At 34.2% G+C, this 23,616-nt stretch overlaps 2 protein-coding genes and 1 pseudogene across 2 annotated transcripts; 1 reads left to right on the forward strand and 2 right to left on the reverse strand.

Annotated features, from left to right (window-relative positions):
• The window catches only part of LOC130629068 (insulin-like growth factor-binding protein complex acid labile subunit), a 36,435-nt pseudogene extending 26,400 nt beyond the window's left edge, over positions 1–10,035 (reverse strand).
• On the forward strand, positions 6,208–9,418 carry LOC130629060 (transmembrane emp24 domain-containing protein-like). The gene is made up of 3 exons (XM_057442158.1): positions 6,208–7,024; positions 7,553–7,915; positions 8,759–9,418. The coding sequence occupies exons 1-3, from the start codon at positions 6,872–6,874 to the stop codon at positions 8,984–8,986; spliced, it is 744 nt and encodes a 247-aa protein (XP_057298141.1). The 5' UTR covers positions 6,208–6,871; the 3' UTR covers positions 8,987–9,418.
• A 7,235-nt stretch (positions 10,036–17,270) lies between the features above and the next one.
• LOC130629190 (uncharacterized) lies at positions 17,271–22,465 on the reverse strand. Its single transcript, XM_057442321.1, has 3 exons — positions 22,297–22,465; positions 21,454–21,524; positions 17,271–20,732 (listed from the first exon to the last, which is right to left on the reverse strand). The coding sequence occupies exons 1-3, from the start codon at positions 22,455–22,457 to the stop codon at positions 17,503–17,505; spliced, it is 3,462 nt and encodes a 1,153-aa protein (XP_057298304.1). The 5' UTR covers positions 22,458–22,465; the 3' UTR covers positions 17,271–17,502.
• Positions 22,466–23,616: the final 1,151 nt, after the last annotated feature.

A 23,616-nucleotide genomic window follows, 5' to 3' on the forward strand; every position in this document is an offset into this window, starting at 1 on the left:
TGTTTCGACCTGGTAAATTGCAAACCTCTGGTAAATTTAGCGATCCACTGTCTAGCGCCTTCTTTAAATTACATTGGTCCCATATACCTCCATCAGAATTTCTACCGTTCGCTCCAACTTCCACATAAAGAAACTCATATTCTGGCCCGACAAGAGCCATGAGCACTACACTGTCTGTCCCTTTATAGTTTCGGTAATGAGACCCTGAATTTGGGGGCTGCTGAATGACGATATGCTTCCCATCGAGAGCACCTAATCCATTTGGGAAGTTCCAACGCTCATTGAACTTTCTGGAGATATCTAGCCATTCCCCCTGTGTTTTCGGAGTTGAAAGGAAGGTTGGACCCAACCTCTTTATGATAGCTTCAGATACCTCCATAACAGCTGCTGAAATTCTTTTTCTTGACACTCTGAATTGAAATTCTAAAGACCTGAAAGTCTCACCAGTCGCTAAGTAACGTAGGGCCACGCAAACGAGCTCAGCTGGTGTGAAAGAATTCCTCATATTTGTATCTTGTTTCTGCAAATCCTCAGAAAGAAGACCGACTAGGTATTCGAATTGAGCGTTATTCATACGTATATACCCTCTACATTTCTTCTCATCGTTTTTTATTTCGTTGAAGATTGTATGAAAAGCGCCAAGACACTCTCTATTCCCAAGCCACGGTTGCACCCAGCAATTTCTTGGTGGTTCTTCACGATCTTCCTCTTCTTCTTCGTCAAACAAAAGTAAAGCTAAAATAACTTCTCTGTTTATTCCTGCCATATTTTAATCACACATGAACTCAATAAAAAACTTAAGGATACGGTATACCCTTTGAGCATGATTTTTTAACTTCGATTTTCGAAATAATCTTGCAGCAAATAAGATGTGGCGCCACGAGAAACATTTTCATGCGCATGCTATGGGACATGTTGCATAGCACGCGCATGAAAATGTTCCTCGTGGCGCCTTAGCTTAACTGAGAAACGCAGCAAATATAAAGAAAATATCTATTTTTAATTATTTAATATTGCATCGGCATTACTTAGGTTTTCCACCAGGTAGGTAAGTATAAAATTATACCGTTGTTTTAAGAAAGTCCACATTTTGTGGGTCTGGGCGTACATATTTAGAAGCACATTTTTAGGTGTTAAGCTCAAAATATTCACTTGAACTTAGTGAACATAGTTTTCTGTTACAAATTTACTTAAACTTAAACAACAGTCCCCATTTAGCTGAAGGTCAAAACGTGTATATTTTTATAGCCCCAAGTATTCTGTACTCTTCCACATATGGTGTTTTTATAGAGGGAGGGGAGGGAGTCACAGAGTCTAGTAAAACTGAGAGTCATGTTCTACATTAACATACTTTTTTTAAGTGCAGATCTTTCTTGCTGTACCGTTGCTATGGCAACAAAATACAATATTTTTAAACATTATAAATGTTTGAACCTTAGTGTAATCATGTGCGTTAAAAATCTTGTGCCTAAAATCAATCATTCGTGAAATACTCTATAGTACTTTGAACTTCCCCTTGCAATTTAACTTACATCTTCTTAAAATAATTACACAGAGGTATGGGGACGACAATGGTTGTCACTTACTTCAGCGGGAAATGATTACAAGGTAACAGAATGTTGAACTATATTACCATGCATCAATGCTTTCCAAATTGGTTAAAAGAGAAACGTCCAGCGCCTTGCGGTTAGATGTTCTAATTGGAAAATTTGGTAGAATCTACATAACATTTCAGGTGAGTTTTGTTTACTTTTTTATTGTATAGTATTTATTCAGCTAGAGGTTTGTTGATTTTAATAAATTTTGTCCTTTAAGGTTCCTATAGTGTATTCTTAATCCAGCCCTGTAAGAAAAAATTGGTAGTGTTCTAGAACGTGTGCAAGAATGTTATTTCATGGCAACGACCAGATATACTTCTTTTGCTTCTCATAGGCGATATTCAGAATGAACAAGCTTGTCATTTGTGTCTTGCTTAGTGCAGCTTTTGCTGTAGCGTATGGTAGGAAAGTTGATCCAAAATGGAAGGACTCTGAATTCGCTCCATGTGCGAATGTGTGTAACGATTTACGACACAATTGCGAAAAGGAAGCAGAGAATATAGATGATTATTTGATGTGCCTTAGAGAGGAGTTGTTTTGCCTCGAGAAGTGCAAGAAAACATTGAAGACAAATCCAAAAGAGAAGGAATTCTAGAATGTACGACACCCTTATCAAGATTTACCGAAAAAACAACTAAAATTTGTGTTGATATTTACATGTAAAAAATTTTCACGAAATAATACAGATAAATTTAGCGCTCATTTAGTGCTAAAAAATGTGTTTTATTTGCTGGATTCTCAATCTGAAAATGATGGGAAAAATTACACATTTTACGCATGTTTCAAATAGAAATATACTGATCTACATCTGTAAAAATGATGTAATCTCTTATTTCTATGGACAGGGATGCCAATTGACGATTTCATAAACATTTAGAACCATGAAACAGCTTTGTCTCGGGAAGGTGCTCAACCACGCCCCCACTCAACGCTTAGCTTGATGGCCGCCATAGACTGATATGGTAGATAAAATGTGCACAACAAAAAAAAATTCTTGATAGGAAATAAGCTCTACGTTCTATAGCGGACTATCTGACCATACTGTAGAAATTTGAGAGTAACGGCTTTGAAAAACCAATAAAATAGCGCGAAACAGGATTTATATAATATTTACGTTACATGTTAATAAGACACATTCAATTAACGCAATTTTTTTTAAATCCCTGTTAATTTTGTGCATTGTTAATCGTTTTAATGTGTTCTTGCAAAAGATTTTAAAGCGATCTGATTCTGGAAGGTATGAATGTCACAAGTATTTCTTTTTTTTAGAACAGATTTGTAACAAATAGCAATCTATATTTTCATTATGGCTAGCCCTATAGCTTGCTCGTAAGCTATGCATGTAAATATGATTTTGTGTTAGAACGACCATTTTGATGTTGAAAGATTTGGTAAAAATCAGCAAAAGTAGAAAACTCTATAGCTAGCTAGCTACAATCCTGGACATTATATTATTGAAAAAGGCCGATTTTTGACTTTTTTCGAACTGGCCAAATGGAATCGCCTTCTGAAAACTCTGCAGCCGGCAGGCTGCAAAAGCTTCGCTTTGGAAGATGTGTAGGCCAGGTAAATAGCGACGGAAATGCGCTACTGGCAGTTTCTGCCATGTCCGCATTTTGGAACAATCCACACGACGGCCCGCTAAGGTGCTAAAATTCGGGGAAACGGGGTGTGCTGACGTCAGCAAAAATTAGTATGGGTTAAGAATTTGAAACCAAATAACCTAAGTCTGTTTGCGATCATTGACAAGTGAACTTTCATAAGTTCGTAATGCCTTTGTCTTTTGTAAAAGTTCCTTTCTCCAACTACTTCAACGCTTTGTATTTTATTTTGCAGTACTTGTTTTCTGCTTAACGTTTTGTCCCAGCAACAGACGCCATGATTGTAAAACTTTAATAGAATCGTGTTTACATTTTGTTCGAATGACATTTGAAACATTTAAGATCCCTCACACATATGTAGATATGAAACATGCGAATCAGTTAAGACTTTATTTACGTTTACAGAGCCGAAAACAATGCAAAAAACTGTTTGTGTTATATAAAGTTCTAGATACAGAAATACCCAAAGATACCAAATAAACGTTTGAGTTAAGGAAAGATTTGAGTTGTTGGGGTTTGAGTTATATAGAGTTCACTGTAGTATTTTCAGGGATATATCCGCTGTACTAACTACTTTATTCGGAGAAACTTTCGCGAGAGAAACTTTCCCGAACTTCGCGTTTTTTGGCCTTCTTCGTGAAACTTTGTCTCGCGAAACTTTCAAAAATGGCCATTCGCGAAAGTTTATTCGGTACAAACTTTCTAAATTGTCAATTCGCGAGAGGTTATCCACTAAAATTTAAAAAAAATTTGCTGGTTTTAAAAGTTATTTCTTGACTCGCCCTCACTTGGCTCGCCCTCCCGACAAAAAAGAGACAACTGGCGCTGGGAAAGAGTTTGGAATAAACAAAAGCAATGATGTTTTAAATGTATGTATGGCTTATAACCGAGTTACTGGCGAAGACGATGACGACGATGCGTGGGAGCCGGAAGAAGACGAGCCTAGAAATGTGCTTGATCTGTTCTGTGATTTTGACGATGAACCCAATTTGTAGATAGAAGTTTTTACATACCATTAGAAAGAAAATTACATCGTTAAAAATGACTTTTCTATCATAAGAAATATAAGCCACTTTTTTATAAGAACATAAAAAATCACAAATCGCGAAAGTTTATCTCGGCAAAACCTTCTAATTTGTAGATTCGCGAAAATTTATCCAAAAAATTTCCCATTATGTATCTTGCATTTGAACTCCCAAATATTTATTTTTAAATATATATATACCCGGAAACATTGTAATGGTTCTTTACTTGTCAGTGTTATTCAACATTTGTCCTCTAATGATTTTTTAACCTTGAAATGATGAGAGATTTAAGTCCCTTGATGATATGTTTTGGATGTTAGTACTTTCCTGTACACAAATTTTTTTGGAAAACGGGGCGCATTAGTGATAACTATGCTATATTTTCGTCTGTCTGTTTGTGCGCGAGAAAAGTCTCTTTGATAATCCCATTATTCGTTGGAAACGCTATATTCAAAGTGAACTGACTGTTATGTTTGCAATGCGAAAGGTTTATCACAAATAACCTTTGTTGCGGTTATATAACCTCAACACTTTCAAACACAATGATGTGTTGTACAATATCATTTGCTCACAAGGAGAGAAGTAATTGTGGAGATAGGTGATTTATGTAACAACTATCTAAATTCATTGTTCTGTGAATAGCATCTAATGAGCGAGCTCATTAAAGCGGTAATTAATTTGATAAGTTAACTACGAAAGCATACGTGTGATTAGAAAGATGATAGATAACTTACATCGTGGAAAGATGTTGTTGAAAAAAAAAAAAAGAAGAATGATTCTCAAAAATACGAACTACAAGATCGTTCAAAGTATGTAGTTAGAGGGGAAAAATATATTAAACATATAAATATAAATATATTCTTGCTCATGTTGCTAACAATTTGTAGTTGTTGCCATTATTAGATAAAGGATATTAGAACTTTGATAGCAAAGAAAATTAGTATTGTGGACAGGTGTGATGTAGTTTTCTAGATTTTTGTCTTTTATTTATTATTTGATTAATTTTAACTGCTCATTTGTATTCTTGTATGTTTAAGGTTGAGCATATAATTCACTGAGGGAGTTTGAAATGAAGCTGGTTGCAGCTATTTTGAGGACATCGCTGACCAAATTATTGAAAGAACTGCAGCGTTTTCATCATTTTTTAAACATCGCAAATGATCAGTGCTTCAGAATCTCTACTTAAACACGCTAGGCTGGGGGGGGAAGGGGTTTGGTATCGTTTGAAATTTGGTAGTGGCATTCTCTAGCACGCCCTCACAACAAAATAAATCGTTTCAAGCCCCTTGAAGGTTCGGAGAAAATGGTCGACTGATGTCAGCTAAAATTTGCACATTTTAAGAATATGTATTAATCATAATCTTAAGTTCACCCTGACCTTTGATAAGTTTGAAAAAGCTGAGAAAAGTTGAAAAGTTTTAATCCAAAGTTTAAAAGTTTCCAACTCGATGTTCAATCATGGACAAAAATGTATTGATAAGAAGACTGCAAAATTTGTCGCCACCTAATTACTTGTGGTCGACATCAGTCGACCGGTTTCAAAGAATACTGTTTGATTCTCACTCTGCGTTTTAAACACCCTTTGACAGATTCTCCTCAACTCCTTGTTTACATTCACGATTTTCATTGGACAAAAATAGTGTCTGCTGACTTTCGTAGTGTTGTCTGCTGACTTTTATAGTGTTGTCTGCTGACTTTTTTAGTGTTGTCTGATGACCTTTATAGTGTTTTGGTTGAATTATGTTTGGGGATAATTCTAGACTGCACGAGCTTTTTGCTATCTTGAACTCAATTCTACAAAAGTCCATTGTACGTCTTAGTTATGGGCAGCATATATACGTGACCAATTGCCGATAACTTTCAACACAGTGTAAATTCCCTGAGCATTTAACTATTGAAAATTTATCTGTACTGACATTAGGAATACTTTCGCGGGCAGAAACTTCTGCGTAATTAATGAAATAAACTTTAGCGTGTTGCAGTTTTTTTGAACAAATTTCGCAAAAAAATCTTTCGCGAATCGAAGAAAAAGGCTATTCTCGGGTTAAAAACTTTCGCGTGTTTTAAGTCGGCTATGATTTCGCGTGAAAAACTTGTGATTTGTTGAGACAAAAATTGATTTCGCGTGAAAAACTTGTGATTTGTTGAGACAAAAACTTTCGCGAAAAAGGTCCAAAAATGCGAAAAATGCAAAAGTTTTTGCCCGCGAAAAATTTCTGCCCGCGTAAGTAGTGAGGCGTTATTTTTTACCCCTTACCCTTTTCAACGATTCATATCAATACAAAAAACATGCACTTCAAAAATAATACTATTAAAAACTCATACACAAACCGGTTTGCATGAATTTCACCTTAATCAGGGACAGGAAAAAATGTAAATAGAAGGTTTAAGATCGATGTTGAAATACATTCAATCTCGAATCTGCGGTGCCTTTTTATGTCTTTTCACCGCACAAATGCATAATTTTGTATATATGTTACGAATATTGTGATAAATTCTGACAGTATGTATATAAACCGGTTATCATGCATAATAACAATACCTCAACCCAACCCTTATACATAATACCCGCAGAATATACATAACTTTCAATTGATCACATTCTCTCTATGTATTTTTCTTTATAGGTTTTAGTACATAAACCGAAATGGTGTTAAAAGAATTTTTATATGCTTCCATGTTAATCCTAGTATTACAATACTGCCATGGTAATTCTCTGAGCATAATTATTCCAGCCAATAGGCAGGACTGTCTATATATGGAAAAAGAACATGGTGACCGAATGTTTGTTGACGTGCAGGTGCGTGATTGGTAAAGCTTAAACATTTTCTCAGATAATAATTTTTAGTAAAAAAAATTTCGATCCAATTTAAGCCTTAGCCATTTTTCATGGCACCGCATATGCTTTTAGAATTCTTTTTGCACGAATAAGTTAGAAATTTTTGCCTTTAAAGCGAGCATAAAAAGTAGTAATACTACCCGAGTTTGTCGTAAACGTATTTTTTTAAAGCAAAAACGTAAGAAAAAATAAAAAATAATGCAGCCTAGCCATAAAAGCGCCCTTTCTTTCTTTCGTCATAAGTAGGGTACTTGCGTATATCTCCCCCATCCCCCAGTACCAAAGTTCCTGAAAATGCAAGATAGTGTTTCTTACAACTGTGAACCTGACGATTACATTAGGTGTTATGTGATTGGTCATGTTCAAAATTATTTTCTTTTTTACTCGGTTCCTTATGTTTTCTCCTGGCTGGAATCGTTTTAAAGATGTTCTCCATATTTAATCGAATCTGAGGCTACTTCTTATAAAAATTAATTTTATTATATTTAGATAACAGAGGGTCGTAAAATTGGTATAAGACTTATCGGTCCCCGACAAGAGATTATCCACAACGAAGAAAAAGTAGACGGTCTACGACTAAACGAAAAAGTATCGGCCCCGGGAGAGTATGCATTTTGCTTCTTAAATACACATTCTTATACGGAACCGGTCACGGTACATTTTGAATATGACATGCATGAGGAAGATGGCGGTCATGAAGCTAGGCTGGATAAACAAATCAAAGCTGAAAAGAGAAAGTTTGTCTTAAAACAGATGGAGAAAATGAAACCGAAGAATCAAATAGAAAGAGCTGCGCATGCGTACGAGACACAAAAGGACGACATCGATAACAGCACAATGGGTGCTATACAGGTACTTCGGTTATTTAGTTTCATTATCTCCGCGTTGATCGGTCATTGTATAAAACGAATACTCTGCGAAAAACTTTTGCCAAACAAAAAACTATATTTACAAAGAAGGCATGAAATAAATTATCTTTCCTTTCTGACAAACAGTTGAGCTTCTTCTCATTAAATTAAGAAAATTTCTTCCAGATATGATGTCATTTACAATTCTATTTTAATTGACGTATAAATAACCTATTTTAGTGTGAAAATATTTACTTGTTTAGCCCACAGGTATACTACGAATCAAGGCCATGGCATTAGTAACTTGGGGAAATTAAGTATATTAAAGAATGGGGGACTATTTTTTATATGTGCCAATATTTCTGACAACATATTTTTTATTTACCTGAAATGAGTTTGTATCGAGACATTTTACAACGATCAAGTTTCATCACCAAGCATGAGTGGTTCAATATATAGGACCCACAGACACTTTACCCCTCCTCATTGCTACTCCAAACACGTTCAGGTTTAATAGGGTTAAGCCTTAAGAAAGATTTAAGAAGTCCTTAAGCTTGCCAGAATTATTCTCTTCTGAAATAGGTATAAGATAGTATAGTGGTAGCGCATTCGTCTTGTAATCGTATGGTTTCAGGTTCGAGTCCCCTCCTCGACGGACTTTAATGTAGTATTCTCATCCCATTTGGTGCCATCTAATGACCGCTAATCAGCTTCTGTAGCAGGCGAGCAAGTTAAAGCAATGTTGTACGTATTTTTGGCAGTAATGTAAAGAGCCATGGAATCCCCCAAAACAATAAGACTTTTCGTTTTTTACTTCCTATAAAAGAATCGTTCTTTTTTCTTTCAGGAAACGCTAACGCTGTTGTCACTCAACCTCGACACCATTGATACGCACATGCGCAGAAGCACTGCTAAAATGGCGTTCTCACACTACCTGCAAAAACAAAACAATTCTTGGGTAGCCTACTTTTCATTTGCAACTTGTCTATTGATAATAGCAATGGGATGTATACAAGTTATTGTGCTGAAGGGATTATTCAATGGGAAAATGTCATTGAAGATATGGCAATTTTGAGATTAAAAACAACTGTTTTTACGAATGTGTTTAAGATACGCGTAAAATTAATTTCTGTAAGGTGTCGGAGAAACTTATCTTGATTGATATTGTCATTTATATTTTATAATATATAGTCCAATATTTTATATTAGTTTTTATGAAAAAACGAGTTTTTGTATTACTAGCTTTGAAACAGAAAAAATAACAAGAATAAGAAACAATGTGGTAAAAACAAATCTAGTCTCTAGACCTTCTTTTTTCGTAGCTGACACGGAAGAAATTACTTTTGCGACAGAAATTTATCAGGGGATGTAGAGTAACACAATTTTGCAGAGACTGAATTAGTCCCCGACTAAGTACCGACATTATGGTTGAATGGTTGGTTTGGGAACATGTTTAACCGTATTCGAAACTGTTGCCATGGAGGATTATTTGTAAAGCCCTTAAAAAACCTGCCCAGAATAGGGTTGAAAAAAATCCTGTTGTTAATTGCGATATTAAAAAAATAAAATGACTGTTTAAACATCTCAATGCGATGTTGGGTTGCAACTTCGTCCAACTGAATCGTTTTAAGCACGATTCTGGCTCAGCCCATTGTTAACCCCTCGCACGGGTCTCAACGGTATCCGGGCTGCAGTCAGGCGAAAACAACCGCACCGCTGAAGCGCCGTAGCTCCTGAGGACCATGTTGTCAGCACTCCTCGTATTTTAGAAAAATAATGAATTGGACTACTCACCAGTATCGCACATGAAACATCTATGTCTTGTCCTTAATCACCAATTGCGGCTCAAACTTTATGAAGCTTTTTATTTGTCGACTAAAAAAAGATCTTTTAAAAAGTGTGTCACACCGCAAGAGTTTTTTGTATAAGCTTGAAAATTTAGTCTGGAGTGTTTAGCGAGTGGCCCCGACGTTTTGTTAACTTAATATATAATCCATTTTAAAATCGCTTTCTGTGTACCCTATTCAGACAGACAACAAAGTACCCTAGCAATGATTATTAATCTTTTCGCGCGTTTTTTCTTTTAAAGAGAGGTTTAGATGATGAAATAAAGAGAGGTTTAACAAGATAATTTAATTAATAAATAATAATAAAAAAATCTTTTCAGTGGTCAACATAAGGTAAGTAACACATCTCACAGACGAAACAAAAATAATTTCGTTAGTTTTATTAGTTCCAAAAATGCATTTTCATTTAGGACCTCTACAAATCAACGCTTTTGCAACAGCAGTCGAATATAGAACAATAGTTTCTAGTGCCCAGATTTATACAGGATAACTATTACTAATTTTAAGGCGTATTACTGTTTTTTCCTACACGCCATAGACTGACTGTTGTAACAGCAATTACCCTATATGTCCTCCCTTTGAACTGAACCTCCAACCCATGAATACAAAACTAAATCACATAACTAATAGTTCACACGCCTATTAGTAAAATCACTTCCGCCACTGCCCACGCTAGTAAATGTAATTTTAAAAAGACGATCTTTTTTGTAACCGTCAATCCTTACTTGTGTCCGTGACGTTGCGATTTAAAAAGGCACATTGGCTTGTTCTCGTTTAGCTAACTATTCGTTACCCATCAAAAAATCCACGGGCTCGTCCGTCTTTAGATTATACGCTATTTCGTGTGCCAGTTGCACAATATTTTTTATGTGGACAGGCAGACAAAATACGGCTTTTATTATAGAGATATGTATTGTTGAAAATGTCTGCTAGTGTTCTTCTCATACTGCCTACATATGCGAGTTAAATAGGCGCATGTCTTTCTAAACGAAACACCTATTGCTAAAGCCGGTACAAAAATGTCAAAATTTAGTTTTCAAACACTGGATGTAAGGGGCGACTTACAAGTGATAAATATATGTCAAGTCAGCGTTTAGATTTTATCACCACACACGCAGTTCAGCAGGGATGGTTGAATGTAGACTATATGATCAAGACTATATTATATACTCTATTGAAAACAGTCTAGTTTCCCTTACGTTCTGTGAAACGTGATGGCAACAAATCAGTTTAAAAATTATTTTTATTCGCTTAAATTGTCCCTTTCCCCTCCCACTAAGGGCAAATTGACGTCGGATTTCGATTTGTAAGCCAAAAATTGTAACTAAATTTTAAAGCGTCCTTTCAACCCTGCTGTATGTTTGATTAAATAACTAGAAAAAATTGCGTACATGCGTAAAACTATTCTATTTTCGGGCTCCAGGTAAAACATTGATATTAAGGATGGGAAATTTGTTTTGATACAGATCTTGTATATTTGTATTAAGATTAGCTACTTCGTATTTGCATTTTTTACGCAGGATAGCCTCTTCAATTCCTAATAGTACTGCTATCAATGAGAGTCCTGCGACGGGGTCCTAATGCATTTTAAGCTCCTATTTGGGCTACGGAAGGCCTGCGAGCACAACAGCCGCTTAGCTAAGCAACTGCCTCAGATATCAATCTTATTCTTATTCTAAATACTAAGCAAGAAGAATATGTTCCAACTTTCATACTCTCAGGCATGACACGACTGGGGATTAAACCAAAAGCTTCCACAATATAGGCGAACGCTCTACCAAACAATTCCAAAAAATATTTAAAGTTTTGGGACAAACATAAAATATATACATTTTTTAATGCAACAAATTACAAAAAATCAAAGACATCGTCATAATTTACGGGCCTTTAATTCGAAATACATAAATAAACTTGAAAAAAAAAACAGTAAAAAAGCGACAACAAAGCATACATAAAGATGTATAGATATATAAAATTTAATTCGCACCAGCTTACCATTCCACTGTCATGTTCTTGAGAGTTTAAAAAGCGAGCACTGAATGTATGTTATATTATTCCCAGGGGTGTATATAAGTACGTGCAACGTATTAAAAACAACATTCTGAGACTAATTTGGAGCACGAAGAACATTAAAAACTAAATACCTCTCTTGAGTTATTCATCCGAACAAAAATCAAGAATAACTAATGAGGGAATGATATCAGTGTGTTCTCCAAGCCGTTTTTTTAAATATTTGTTTTTGAAGAAAATTACAAACGGACAAAAAACTTACTGGAGAAAAACACGGGAATTTGCGTATCGTACATATTCCCCGCATCGGTCTTTCGTGCATAGTTTGTCGCAGCCCGTGGAAGATTTCACGGGTTCACAAGTCCTTGAAGTTTCGACCGTCGTAAATATTTCAGGTGTTGGTAGTTCGTGCTTTTTTGTCCGTCTGTTAGCAAAAAGAAATTATTATTATTATTACTATTGAAATTGTTTACTTCAGTTCCCATTGGTACTCCTATCGACGAGGGTCCTGCAAAGGGGGTCCTAGTGCATTTAAAAGTCCCATATTTGAGCTACATAAGTCCTGCGAACACAGCATTCGCTCAACTAGACAACCGCCTAAGATATCAATCCTATTGTCATACTAAGCAAAAAGAATAGATTCACACTTTTATAATTTCTGGCGTGACTCGGCCAGGGTTTGAACCAGGACCTCCCACACTGGTAGCGATAGATCTATCACTGCTACCAGTCGGTAATTAAAGTAAGTTATTAAATTACTTTGCGGTGGGAGTGAAATAAAGCAAAATAAGACTATTATTTAGGAGAAGTGCTGTTCCGTTTCATAAATTTGTGCTGAACCTATATGATCTCTATGTTTCATAACTCTCAGGCTATGTTAAAAATATCTCGTTTTCTTGATCAAAAAAGATTCGGTCTCTTCTTTGAAAGAATAAATGTCTAGTCCGTCCTTGTGAACATTAGAGTAAATATAATGTATTGATAACACTTCTTTTGTTCAACGACATACATGCTCAATTTCAGCGTTCTAATTTATAAACCAACCTCATTCCCAGGGCTATTTGTCTCTCATCAGCACTGCGCTTATTGACAAGTATGCAAAAAGAAGTCCTGGGATCTATAGAGGTTCATCTATAGACCTCTTGAGATAAACTCAAATGTATGAATTGATTAAATATTTTACAACTAAAAATGTTTATATTCTTCCGCAAAAACGTACTAACTCGAATCTAGAGCCTGACAGCCGACAGTAGAGTTTTTGTGTCCCAAATATTTTCATCACTCCAACCACACAATACACAATAAAAAGATAACGGTGGGTTCATTAAGAATTTTTTCGGTCTGTTTAGGCGTCGAAAATTTCAGCGTAAAGACAATTCTGGGCTTTGCAAAGATTAGCATTAAAAGAATCACAATGTCTGCTCACAAGATCATTTATTTTGTTATTTCTAAGGACGTGTTAGAATATCAAAAAAAATCTAATGCTACGTAAGATTTTTAAGGATTACCTTTCCATCATTTATTTAATACTTTGAATTGGGTTTAAAGGTAAAAGCAAATATATAAGGAGAACGATTATGTAAAAAAAAAAAATTAAAGAAAGCAGGACCATTAAAAAATATAATAGGCCTTTATTGAACAAAAAAAATGAGATGAAAGTACTATGTTCCATTCGGGAGAACATTAAGATTTTTGAATTGTCTTTAGAGCAATTATGTAAAGTTTGTTTTGTAGGGTATGCGTGTTATTAGTTTGATCTAATAATGATGTGACATAGTTCACAAGGAAATATAATTAATTTTAAAAATTATTTTTGACTTTAAACCCAATCCAAAGTAATAAATCCTAATGCCATAAACAATTTTAATGTTCTTATAAAAAAAATCGTATTACATATACTTCAAACGATTTGTCACAAAAAACTGCTTACATCCACCTAAATTAAATTTTGAAAGCCCCTCTGTATTAGAAATTAGGACGAAGACACGGTCTATTTTTGCAGTTTCCAGTGTAGAAAAAAGCGTAGTGTTGTGTATTACGCTCTTAGCCGCTTCTTAAAAAAATGTGTATGGAAACAAAAGTGCGGTCAATCCTTTTTACAGGCAGAGGGTCGGGCAGCACTTTAAGGCAGCACCAAACCTTGTCATCTTAACCCGAGGATGACAGGAGTCGCCTTTACCCGAGGACGACCATGGTCGTGCACTCTCGTCACTCAATTGTGCCGATTGTACACGAAATTCCTTGATAACCGACCCAGATCACGGACCACATTAATAGTTTTCTACCTTTCCGTGGTACATGATGTCAGAAATTTTTATTTTAATACTTGTGGCTAGAACTACAGCGGAATCTAAAACCAAAGTTCAAAATTCCTTAAGGGAATTTCCTAAAATCAAATCTGCTGGATCATAATATCTGAGTGTTCAATTATTTATGCATTGTAAGGGAATTCCCCGTATTATTTTTTTTCTGGTTTGTTTTCATAACAATAGAAATATTTGTTGAATGTGAAATGTGAAATTGATGTAATAAACACCTTGATGTAATAAACAACTCTTTTGTTCAACGACATACATGCTTAATCTCAGCGTTTTAATTGACAAACCAACCTTTTACAACAAAAAATGTTTATATTCTTCCGCAAAAACGTACTAACTCGAAGCTAGAGCCTGACAGCCTGACAGTAGAGTTTTTGTGTCCCAAATATTTTCATCACTCCAACCACGCAATACACAATAAAAAGATAACGGTGGGTTCATTAAGAATTTTTTCGGTCTGTTTAGGCGTCGAAAATTTCAGCTTAAAGACAATTCTAGGCTTTGCAAAGATTTGCATAAAAAGAATCACAATGTCTGCTCACAAGATCATTTATTTTGTTATTTCCAAGGACGTGTTAGAATATCAAAAAAAAAATCTAATGCTACGGAAGATTTTTAAGGATTACCTTTCCATCATTTATTTAATACTTTGAATTGGGTTTAAAGGCAAAAGCAAATATATAAGGAGAACGATTATGTAAAAAAAAAAATTAAAGAAAGCAGGACCATTAAAAAATATAATAGGCATTTATTGAACAAAAAAAAATGAGATGAAAGTACTATGTTCCATTTGGGAGAACATTAAGATTTTTGAATTGTCTTTAGAGCAATTATGTAAAGTTTGTTTTGTAGGGTATGTGTGTTATTAGTTTGATCTAATAATGATGTGACGTGGTTCACAAGGAAATATAATTAATTTTAAAAGTTATTTTTGACTTTAAACCCAATCCAAAGTAATAAATCCTAATGCCATAAACAATTTTAATGTTCTTATAAAAAAAATCGTATTACATATACTTCAAACGATTTGTCACAAAAAACTGCTTACATCCACTTAAATTAAATTTTAGACGCCCCTCTGTATTAGAAATTAGGACAAAGACACGGTCTATTTTTGCAGTTTCCAGTGTAGAAAAAAGCGTATGGATGGAAACAAAAGTGCGGTCAATCCTTTTTACAGGCAGAGGGTCGGGCAGCACTTTTAGGCAGCACCAAACCTTGTCATCTTAACCCGTGGATGACAGGAGTCGCCTTTACCCGAGGACGACCATGGTCGTGCACTCTCGTCACTCAATTGTGCCGATTGTACACGAAATTCGTTGATAACCGACCCAGATCACGGACCACATTAACAGTTTTCTACCTTTCCGTGATACATGATGTCAGAAATTTTTATTTTAATACTTGTGGCTAGAACTACAGCGGAATCTAAAACCAAAATTCAACATTCCTTAAGGGAATTTCCTTAAATCAAATCTGCTGGATCATATTATCTGAATGTTTAATTATTTATACATTGTGAGGGAATTCCCCGTATTATTATTTTTTCTGCTTTGTTTTCATAACAATAAAAATATTTGTTGAATGTAAAATTGATGTAATAAACACCTTATAATATATACACGTTAAAGAAGTTTTGTGTTGAATTTGATTGTTTAACCATGGATATATCTATGGTTTAACTTACTATACATCAGCGGTACTTATTAAGCATACAATATAGAACGATTTTCCACTACAAACGAAGAAGAAATCAAGAATTTACAAGATAAATCACTGCTTTTGTATTGAATTAACATGAATATATTACTCTAAAATTTATTTTCTTTTATTTTCCTGAGGCGTGACATATCATCTCACGCATAATTTATCATAGATTAAAAATAATTTATTATGAATTAAAAGATCACAAATATTATTTTGCAAAAAAAACTTTGATGTTGAACCGTGATTGAAATTAAACAAGAAGTCCTGGGGGCTCTAAGAATTTCCGCTCGCTACTACTATTTGATGACAACCTGCTAATTCGTTGTGTTATTGTGCCAAATATTCGAAGAGGTTTGGTGCATGATGTATGCTGCATCTTACAACAAACGCAAACAAAACGAAACGTGTCATAATAAACTCACATTTTAAAAGAAATTGCTAACAAAAAATGCAGCCTATCATTCATGGTTGAAAGTCTTGCGATTGAATCGTTTATGGTCTTAAACAGCATTTAGTTTACAAAAAATCAAAATTTTGATGTCACCATCATGTTCAGCATACTTTTTTGTTAACTGTGCCAAATTTTGTCGAAAACAAATACCATTTTAGCCTGAAACGTCATTTAGATGACTTACTGGTGCTTAGAGAGTTTGGGTACGAAGTTTAAATCTGTGACGTTGCAATTGACCATCTGGGACAGGGTTAATTAGTTAGTCAGTAAGCAGTTGGAAACCAATACTATCTCCTCCTAGAGGAACGTGAAATCCCATGGTCGATTTTTTCTCAAAAAATGCTCCAAAAGAAAAAAACGACGGTTTTAAAGAATTTCCTACACCTTCGGGCGCGGAAATTCAACCATCATCTGCCGAGTATATCAAATGAATTATGCTCTGTTTATATAAAAACTAGTTACCGCGCTTTTTCTCGAAATATATCGTCATATATAAAAAACACAAAAAAATATTTCCGATATTTTTCTCGGCACTGTGCGATAACTCCTACATATTCCTATTTTGTTGTAATGATAAATATAAGAAACAATACACTGGCAGTTACACTGATATAATTGCATGGCAATTTTTTAAAAAAAGAGTGTGGTCGATCCCTTTTACAGGCAGAGGATCGGGCAAAACTTTTAGGCAGCACCAAACTTTATTTTTAAGAGCAAAAACCTGCTAAATAGTTACCCTACATTGTTTAAACCGTAATACGCGGCAAGTACCTAACGTTGCGTGTCTATAAAATTTGAAATCCAGTATCATTAATTAAGATGAAAACTGTAGGAACTTCAAAATTAGTTACCATTTTAGGCCAGTTTGAAGTTATTTAAATCCTGATAGCTTATAGCAAGGCTTATTTATTAAACCAATTCGTGTCTATTACACCAAAGCGTATCTATTATACCAAGGCGTACCTATGATACCAGCGCGTATCTATTATACTACGGAGGTTTACAGAGAGAACCTCCTTGATTATACGTTTTATTTCTGCATGTGTAAAAACCGTTTGTATAAAAACATTGCGACTTTCCAAACATTTAGAAACATTTTAAGAACATTTCTATCGTATAGTTTTTTGCATAGAGTTACAAAACAAATAAAAAATAATACAGAATCAGATTGTAGAATTCGATTGTACTAATTGTACCAATTATCGATTCCAGAAGAAGACAAAGACATTGCACTTTCCTGTGGGTTACCCGTTATTCACTATTCGTGCTTTTTTCTTAATGTCGAAATACAGCGTTTCAATAGTGGTGCAATGAGAGACCATAAAATATATAAAACAAGTAATGTAAATGGTGTCAGCAGTATAAAATCTTCAATAGCTGTGAATACGATCCCAACTGTTTCCAGAGCGCTGTTATATGGTAAATTGTAACTATAAATGAATGTCCAGAACAGGTTAACAATGACCAGGAACGTGAGAGAAATCAAACTAAATGTTTCTGTTTTGTTCAAAGTGTTGTTTTTGTAAGGTAGGGTCATCAGGTGGTGCAACAAGAACATCAGTACAATTATACTGACGTAACACAGGCGATGAATAGATTCAATTTCGAAAACTACAGTGGCAGCAACAATGACGCGTCGAGACAACAAAATACAGTCCCACAATAACACAGTGTTTTTGTTGTGATCAATTCGAAAAGGTTCTTCAAATATGGCTACAATTTGTTTTTGTTCGGCACAAAAAAGTGATATTCGCTTTTTAGAACATGCTTTCCTCTTTACTAGATATAATAAAGCACATATGGGTGCGCAAAAACATATATAAAACTCCTTTACCGTGATCACATCTTGCCTTAACATACGTGTTGATATATATACTGTGAAACAAAAGGGTAAAACCCATGTTATCGTGAATATTAAAACTATGTACTGCCAATATGTGAAACATTGGATATCGCCATTGATGTATAAAACAGATTGTTCGTTTACTTCTACACAACTTAAAAATTTAAAGCATGTTGTAGCAATATTCACAAACGCCATTAAAATAATTTGAATAATGCAGATTCTCAATTGTACATCAGTGGACAGCATTAATTTTGCATGTTTATTCTTTCTTAGTAATAACTCTGTGTATTGCAAATCATCCTCAACTCCCTCAATTCGATCTTGTTCATCACTTGTTTCATTATTATTGTTGTGTTTGCATATTTTTATTATTTTATTTACGAGGAGAAATGCTAACAACACGGCAACCATATAAGCTGTAAATAAATACTCCTTTATTATTAATTTCTGTATGATATTCATACCTTTTATTGGACATATTTTTGATGTAAAACTGGTAATAGACAACTCTAAATTGAAAAAAGATGATATTACACTTCGGATAAATGATGGGATACTGTAGTTTAAGCCTTTTCGCGGTGATTTTATTAAAGCATCTAATTGGTAAAATGTCACTAAGATTTTAAATAAACCCATAGTATTTGTGGTTGCATTAATTGTTGGTTTAACTTTTTGGGCGCTAGATACAGTTTCATTTTCATTGATTGTGTCGGACATCTGGGTGACTATTTCAGGATCTGATTTAGTGATTGCTTCTGTAAAATCATGTTCGTTATTTTCTATTGTTAACCGATTGACGTTTTCTGGTTCCTTCCTGGATTTACATTTGGTCACGATTTGTGTCAAGATGGTTGGAATATCTTTTAAATAACAAACAATCCCAACAAAAATTAAGCCACATGTAACAAAATAAATCCAGAAAGTAAGTATTTGACAGTTCTTGTCATGTTCGCAGTCATTGGAAAAAAAGTCAACATAGTGTGACTTTACGCACGAGCCACATAACGTTCCAGCACGATTACTTGCGCAAGTTGAAATATTAAAACATTTTCTACTTAAACTGGAGCAGCAATACCCTGATAAGCAAGGCAAAAATTTTACAATACCATTTCTATTTGAATATCCCCAATAATTATCTTTACTTATTAAATTACCATCGCACAGCCCTCCAGCAGGACATTGATGACAGGTAACGTTGACACTTTCTAAATGAGCCGTCTTGTTCAAGTACTGATACGACTGCTTTAAACTATATGTACCCTTTTCACAACCAACACATTTCCATAAATAGAAATCACTTTTTGCCTTGTACATAACAAGCTGGTTAACTGGACAAGTATAATGGCATGGAGGCAGTAAAACCATTGGTTTATCGCCATAAGCAGAAATTGTTATTATGTCGTCATCGCTTGAGTTTGTTTTAACATTAATGCGTACATTTTTCATATACACAGCATTTCTGCTGTAGAACACTGCAGCGAACACTGTGTATGACGTTACAACGCTTGTTATGTTCACATTTTCTAATTGGATAAGTTCATCATTTTCAAAATAAAATGTTCCTCCGATAACAGCCGAGTTTTCAATAAATGTTGAGTTAAGTATGGTTATGGAGTTGTGGCTACTCCTTAAAACGCCACCCACCTCCCCAACGTTGTTTCTAAACACCGAAGTCAAAATAGACACGACAGTGTTATTTAGGTTTAATGTACCTTGTATATTACCACTAAAAACGCATCCTTTGATCACAATAGCTACGTAATGCAATGCTATACAAGTTTTTGTATTTTTAAAAATCGAATTTGTGAATGTTGCAGTGTCCAAACCGTGTTCACTTCGAATAACCGAATCGGTAGGAAAACATTGAGAAAATATCACATTTGTGATCACAAGTTTACCACCATATCCTGGAGCATAAAAAAATATTATATTATCAATAATTCCCGATGGATGTGTAAATACAGAATTAGTTATTGTGAGTAAATGCTCTTGTGCATTAAATGGCGTATAACCCAAGTATATTAATACGCCTCCGCCTATGAGCGAGTTGTTAACGGTGATATTAATGTTATTAGATGCCAAACCACGTATATTTATTAGAAGATAATCAAAAGTTATGATGCATCGGTTTATATTAATCTCAATTAAGCTTTTTCTAGTTGCATTCAAATTCTTAGCATCTGTCTCGTAGGGATACATGTCATAATAAATAATTCCCAAGCCAAAACTTTGCTGATTAAAATTTACAGTACAGTTGGTAACATCAAGTCGACTGTAAGTATCGTATACCTTCCACGTGAGAATGTAAATATTAAGGAAGCTTATTGATTTCAAGCTAAGAAACGATTGAGTAGTGTTAAACTGAAATGCATAAAGAAGACTGGGTGGTCCCCGATTGGATATTATAGCTGGATAATTACTATCTAAAGATGTTGTAATATAAAGATTCTTGAGAATCAAGATAGGTTCGTTCTGACGATAAATAAACGATTCTTTGTTTCCACCTTCTAACACGACTGTATCATTATTCAATGCGACGTTTTGGATACTGTAATTGATCGATTTACATTTTGAATTAAGTTTTCCACAAGATAATTTATCTTGACCAAATGGTGAAACGTGTATTTTCTTCGATAAACAAACTAAATATAAAATATAATGATATAGGACATAATAAGAAATAATATGGGAGTTTAAATTGCACAATGTTCAGTCAACTCTAGGTGTAAACAATACTAATTTCCATTTATGTCTATCGGATATGCAATTGAAAAAGAATGTAAATTGAAGTCAGAATACTTTGTTCATACACATTACCTGGCAATAAATATAAGCAAAACAGAAAATCTGCGACAAAATAAGCCACCGCGATAAAAAGACGGTTAGAGCGAAATAAAAAAAGATTTCAAATAAAAAAGAGTATCTTTATATTTTATCAGCATGAGAAATAATATCTGTGTTACATTTTTGGGGATTTACAGTTTTGCGAATTACGAAATAGTGCTCTGCTTAGAACACAAACTAAGAATTAGACAGCACCCATATAAATTATCTTTAATATTTTGCACATAGAAGCAGCAAAAAATTGTATAAGGAGCATGAACTTGAATCTCTCAAACACCAATTCGAAAAACAACAAACCCATTGCAAAATTTGATGGAAACATTGATACAAAATTAAGTGAACATATGTATCTAAAAAATTTATAACTACCATTTCCATTATTATTCTAAATTTATTTTGCCCCTGACTTTTTCCAATGGCGTGGCATTTAAGACCATAGTATTGTTACACCCTTCTTTCAAATCTTCATAACGTATAAATGAGAACTAAAAAACACGGTGTGCAATTTAAAATACATACCATTATGAAAAGATAAAATAATAATGACGGTCACTAGTGTATTAATCTTTTTCATATTTCGTTCAAAAAATCTAAAAAACAAGGAGATTTTCTTCAGTGGAATGCTACAAAAGAATAATCATACACGTTTCCCAAAGAAAAGCCTTCAGCATACTTTTAAAAGTCCAAAATAACACACCTAAGTGCTTATACACATTCCAATTATTTCAGATCTTATTATTCTTTGACATTGTTACTTCTTCTTTGCGAGAGGATTGTGTAAAAATAATGAACAGATCCAGATGCAATAGCAAATCCGGCATTATACAGTCAATTTTGTGATATGCATATCTTCTGTTTTAATTCTCATATGATTCTTAAAATTTCGAGCCTTAAATAACTTGTCTTAAAATTACCCGTCTACCAACTACGGAGCCAATTAAATTCAAAGTTTAACTAACTAATAGCAACGCTTCTTCTTTCTCGTCAGAAAACAAGAAAACAGCTTTGACACGAAACTGTTTGCATCCAGTATCAGTAAATAGCTAAGGCTCTATTTTACTTCTAGCATTAACTAAATCCATTCTTCACCTTACTTCTTTGTTTCACAGACCATGATAAAATTCATATACAACTTAAAAGTTTCCACAACCAAATTTGTCAGGGGAATATTTAACTAACAATAGCTAAGTGGCTTGCTGTTCGTAAGCATAGGTTTTGCTCAAATAAAAAGCAACTCAAACACCATCATTTTTCTAGAAGTTAAGTTCGAATCCTATTCCTGTCCACGATATTTTCGTCCATGTCTTTCTCATACACAATAAAAATAGATAAAATAATTAAGAATGTCATAAATTTACAAACCTAATTTTTCCTTTCGCTTTGACACGGCGTTTACACACTTGACAGAAACATAAACTCCGACAAGTCTTAGTGTACACAAAAATAGGTTTTATTTTGTTTCTAAACAACCGATTAACACAAAATAATATAGTTTGCTCTCCTTTGTGTTTGTAAGGGTACATGTATATAACATTGTCTTGTAAGTTCTATAGTAGAGGTACATATAGACAATGGAGGTAAACCATTGAACAAACAATAATGTGTCACGTATGTTCTGTAGGTGGATAATGTAAAAGTTATGTAAAAAGCATGAAACTTTTTGGGTGATTTATTTTCCAAGGTCATTCTAAATTTATTCCTTGTCCACAACAGTATTGCTGTTCACAAAAGGATGGAAAGTTTACCCCCATTAAAAGTTGCGCCAAATATAGGACTGGTAAATTATGTGGAATACGCGGGGGGGATATGTCAGGTAATTGATTTTGATAACCGTTGTCTTTCTATACTTAAATCTACTAGACATGAAGATTTTGGACTGTGTTTAACTTTTTTGGCACAACTTATGCGATGATATTGGCCCACCTGAAAGTTTATTCACAAAATATTTTTGCATAACACTAAAAATAAAATTTTCTGGGGTGAAAATGAAATAAACAAAACTCGAGCTATAATAATCGCCATGAATATACCATGATTGGTGAGGACTGTTATCATGTCGTACATGGATCACCAACCACAGAACAAGTGATGTCATCGAATCACAAATACTACGGACAGAGCAGCAGAATATTAGTAATGTTAAAAAATTCAGTTGCCTTTTATCAGATCAAGGGTTTAATTCATATTAAAGTGGACCTCAAAACTAATAAACAGAAGAACGTTCTTAATACATTTGTACTTGGAATTTATACCTTAAATTACCAAGGTACTTTCTTTAAATTTTGCCCTAAAAAGGACATGACAGTTGTCGAAAGAATGATTATCAAAGAATTTTTGTTTGTTTCTTGTATGCTTCTTTCAGCATTTATATTTTTATTGATTGCAGGATTGTTTCGCGTTATGCGAAGAAGAGGATATATTATTGGAGATATCGCAAAATTCTACTTCGTAGATCCAGAAGTTATTTGACATAACTACCAATAAATACCCCGCCTGGTAATATTTCAATGTTTTTTAAAATAACGTTATTTGAAAATTCAAATTGTTTAGAATTACATTATATATTAAACATTTAACAAAATAGTCGCGAATAGCGTATCTTATTTTCCTAAATTTTATCAGCCGACATTTTTTTAACCCTTGATTAGTTGTCCGATAATATTTCTTGAATCTCAATAAGTG

The sequence above is a fragment of the Hydractinia symbiolongicarpus genome, chromosome 15, assembly GCF_029227915.1.
Source record: "Hydractinia symbiolongicarpus strain clone_291-10 chromosome 15, HSymV2.1, whole genome shotgun sequence".
Taxonomy (NCBI): Eukaryota; Metazoa; Cnidaria; class Hydrozoa; order Anthoathecata; family Hydractiniidae; genus Hydractinia; species Hydractinia symbiolongicarpus.

What these genes read in the sequence shown, in the direction of transcription:
- LOC130629060 (XM_057442158.1), top strand. Translation starts at nt 6,872, where the DNA reads ATGGTGTTAAAAGAATTTTTATATGCTTCCATGTTAATCCTAGTATTA. An exon ending in GAATGTTTGTTGACGTGCAG is followed by an intron (nt 7,025 to 7,552) that starts GTGCGTGATTGG and finishes TATTATATTTAG; the next exon opens with ATAACAGAGGGTCGTAAAAT. An exon ending in GCACAATGGGTGCTATACAG is followed by an intron (nt 7,916 to 8,758) that starts GTACTTCGGTTA and finishes TTTTTCTTTCAG; the next exon opens with GAAACGCTAACGCTGTTGTC.
- LOC130629190 (XM_057442321.1), bottom strand. Translation starts at nt 22,457, where the DNA reads ATGTACCCTTACAAACACAAAGGAGAGCAAACTATATTATTTTGTGTT. An exon ending in AAAGCGAAAGGAAAAATTAG is followed by an intron (nt 21,525 to 22,296) that starts GTTTGTAAATTT and finishes CTTGTTTTTTAG; the next exon opens with ATTTTTTGAACGAAATATGA. An exon ending in TATTTTATCTTTTCATAATG is followed by an intron (nt 20,733 to 21,453) that starts GTATGTATTTTA and finishes TTTTATATTTAG; the next exon opens with TTTGTTTATCGAAGAAAATA.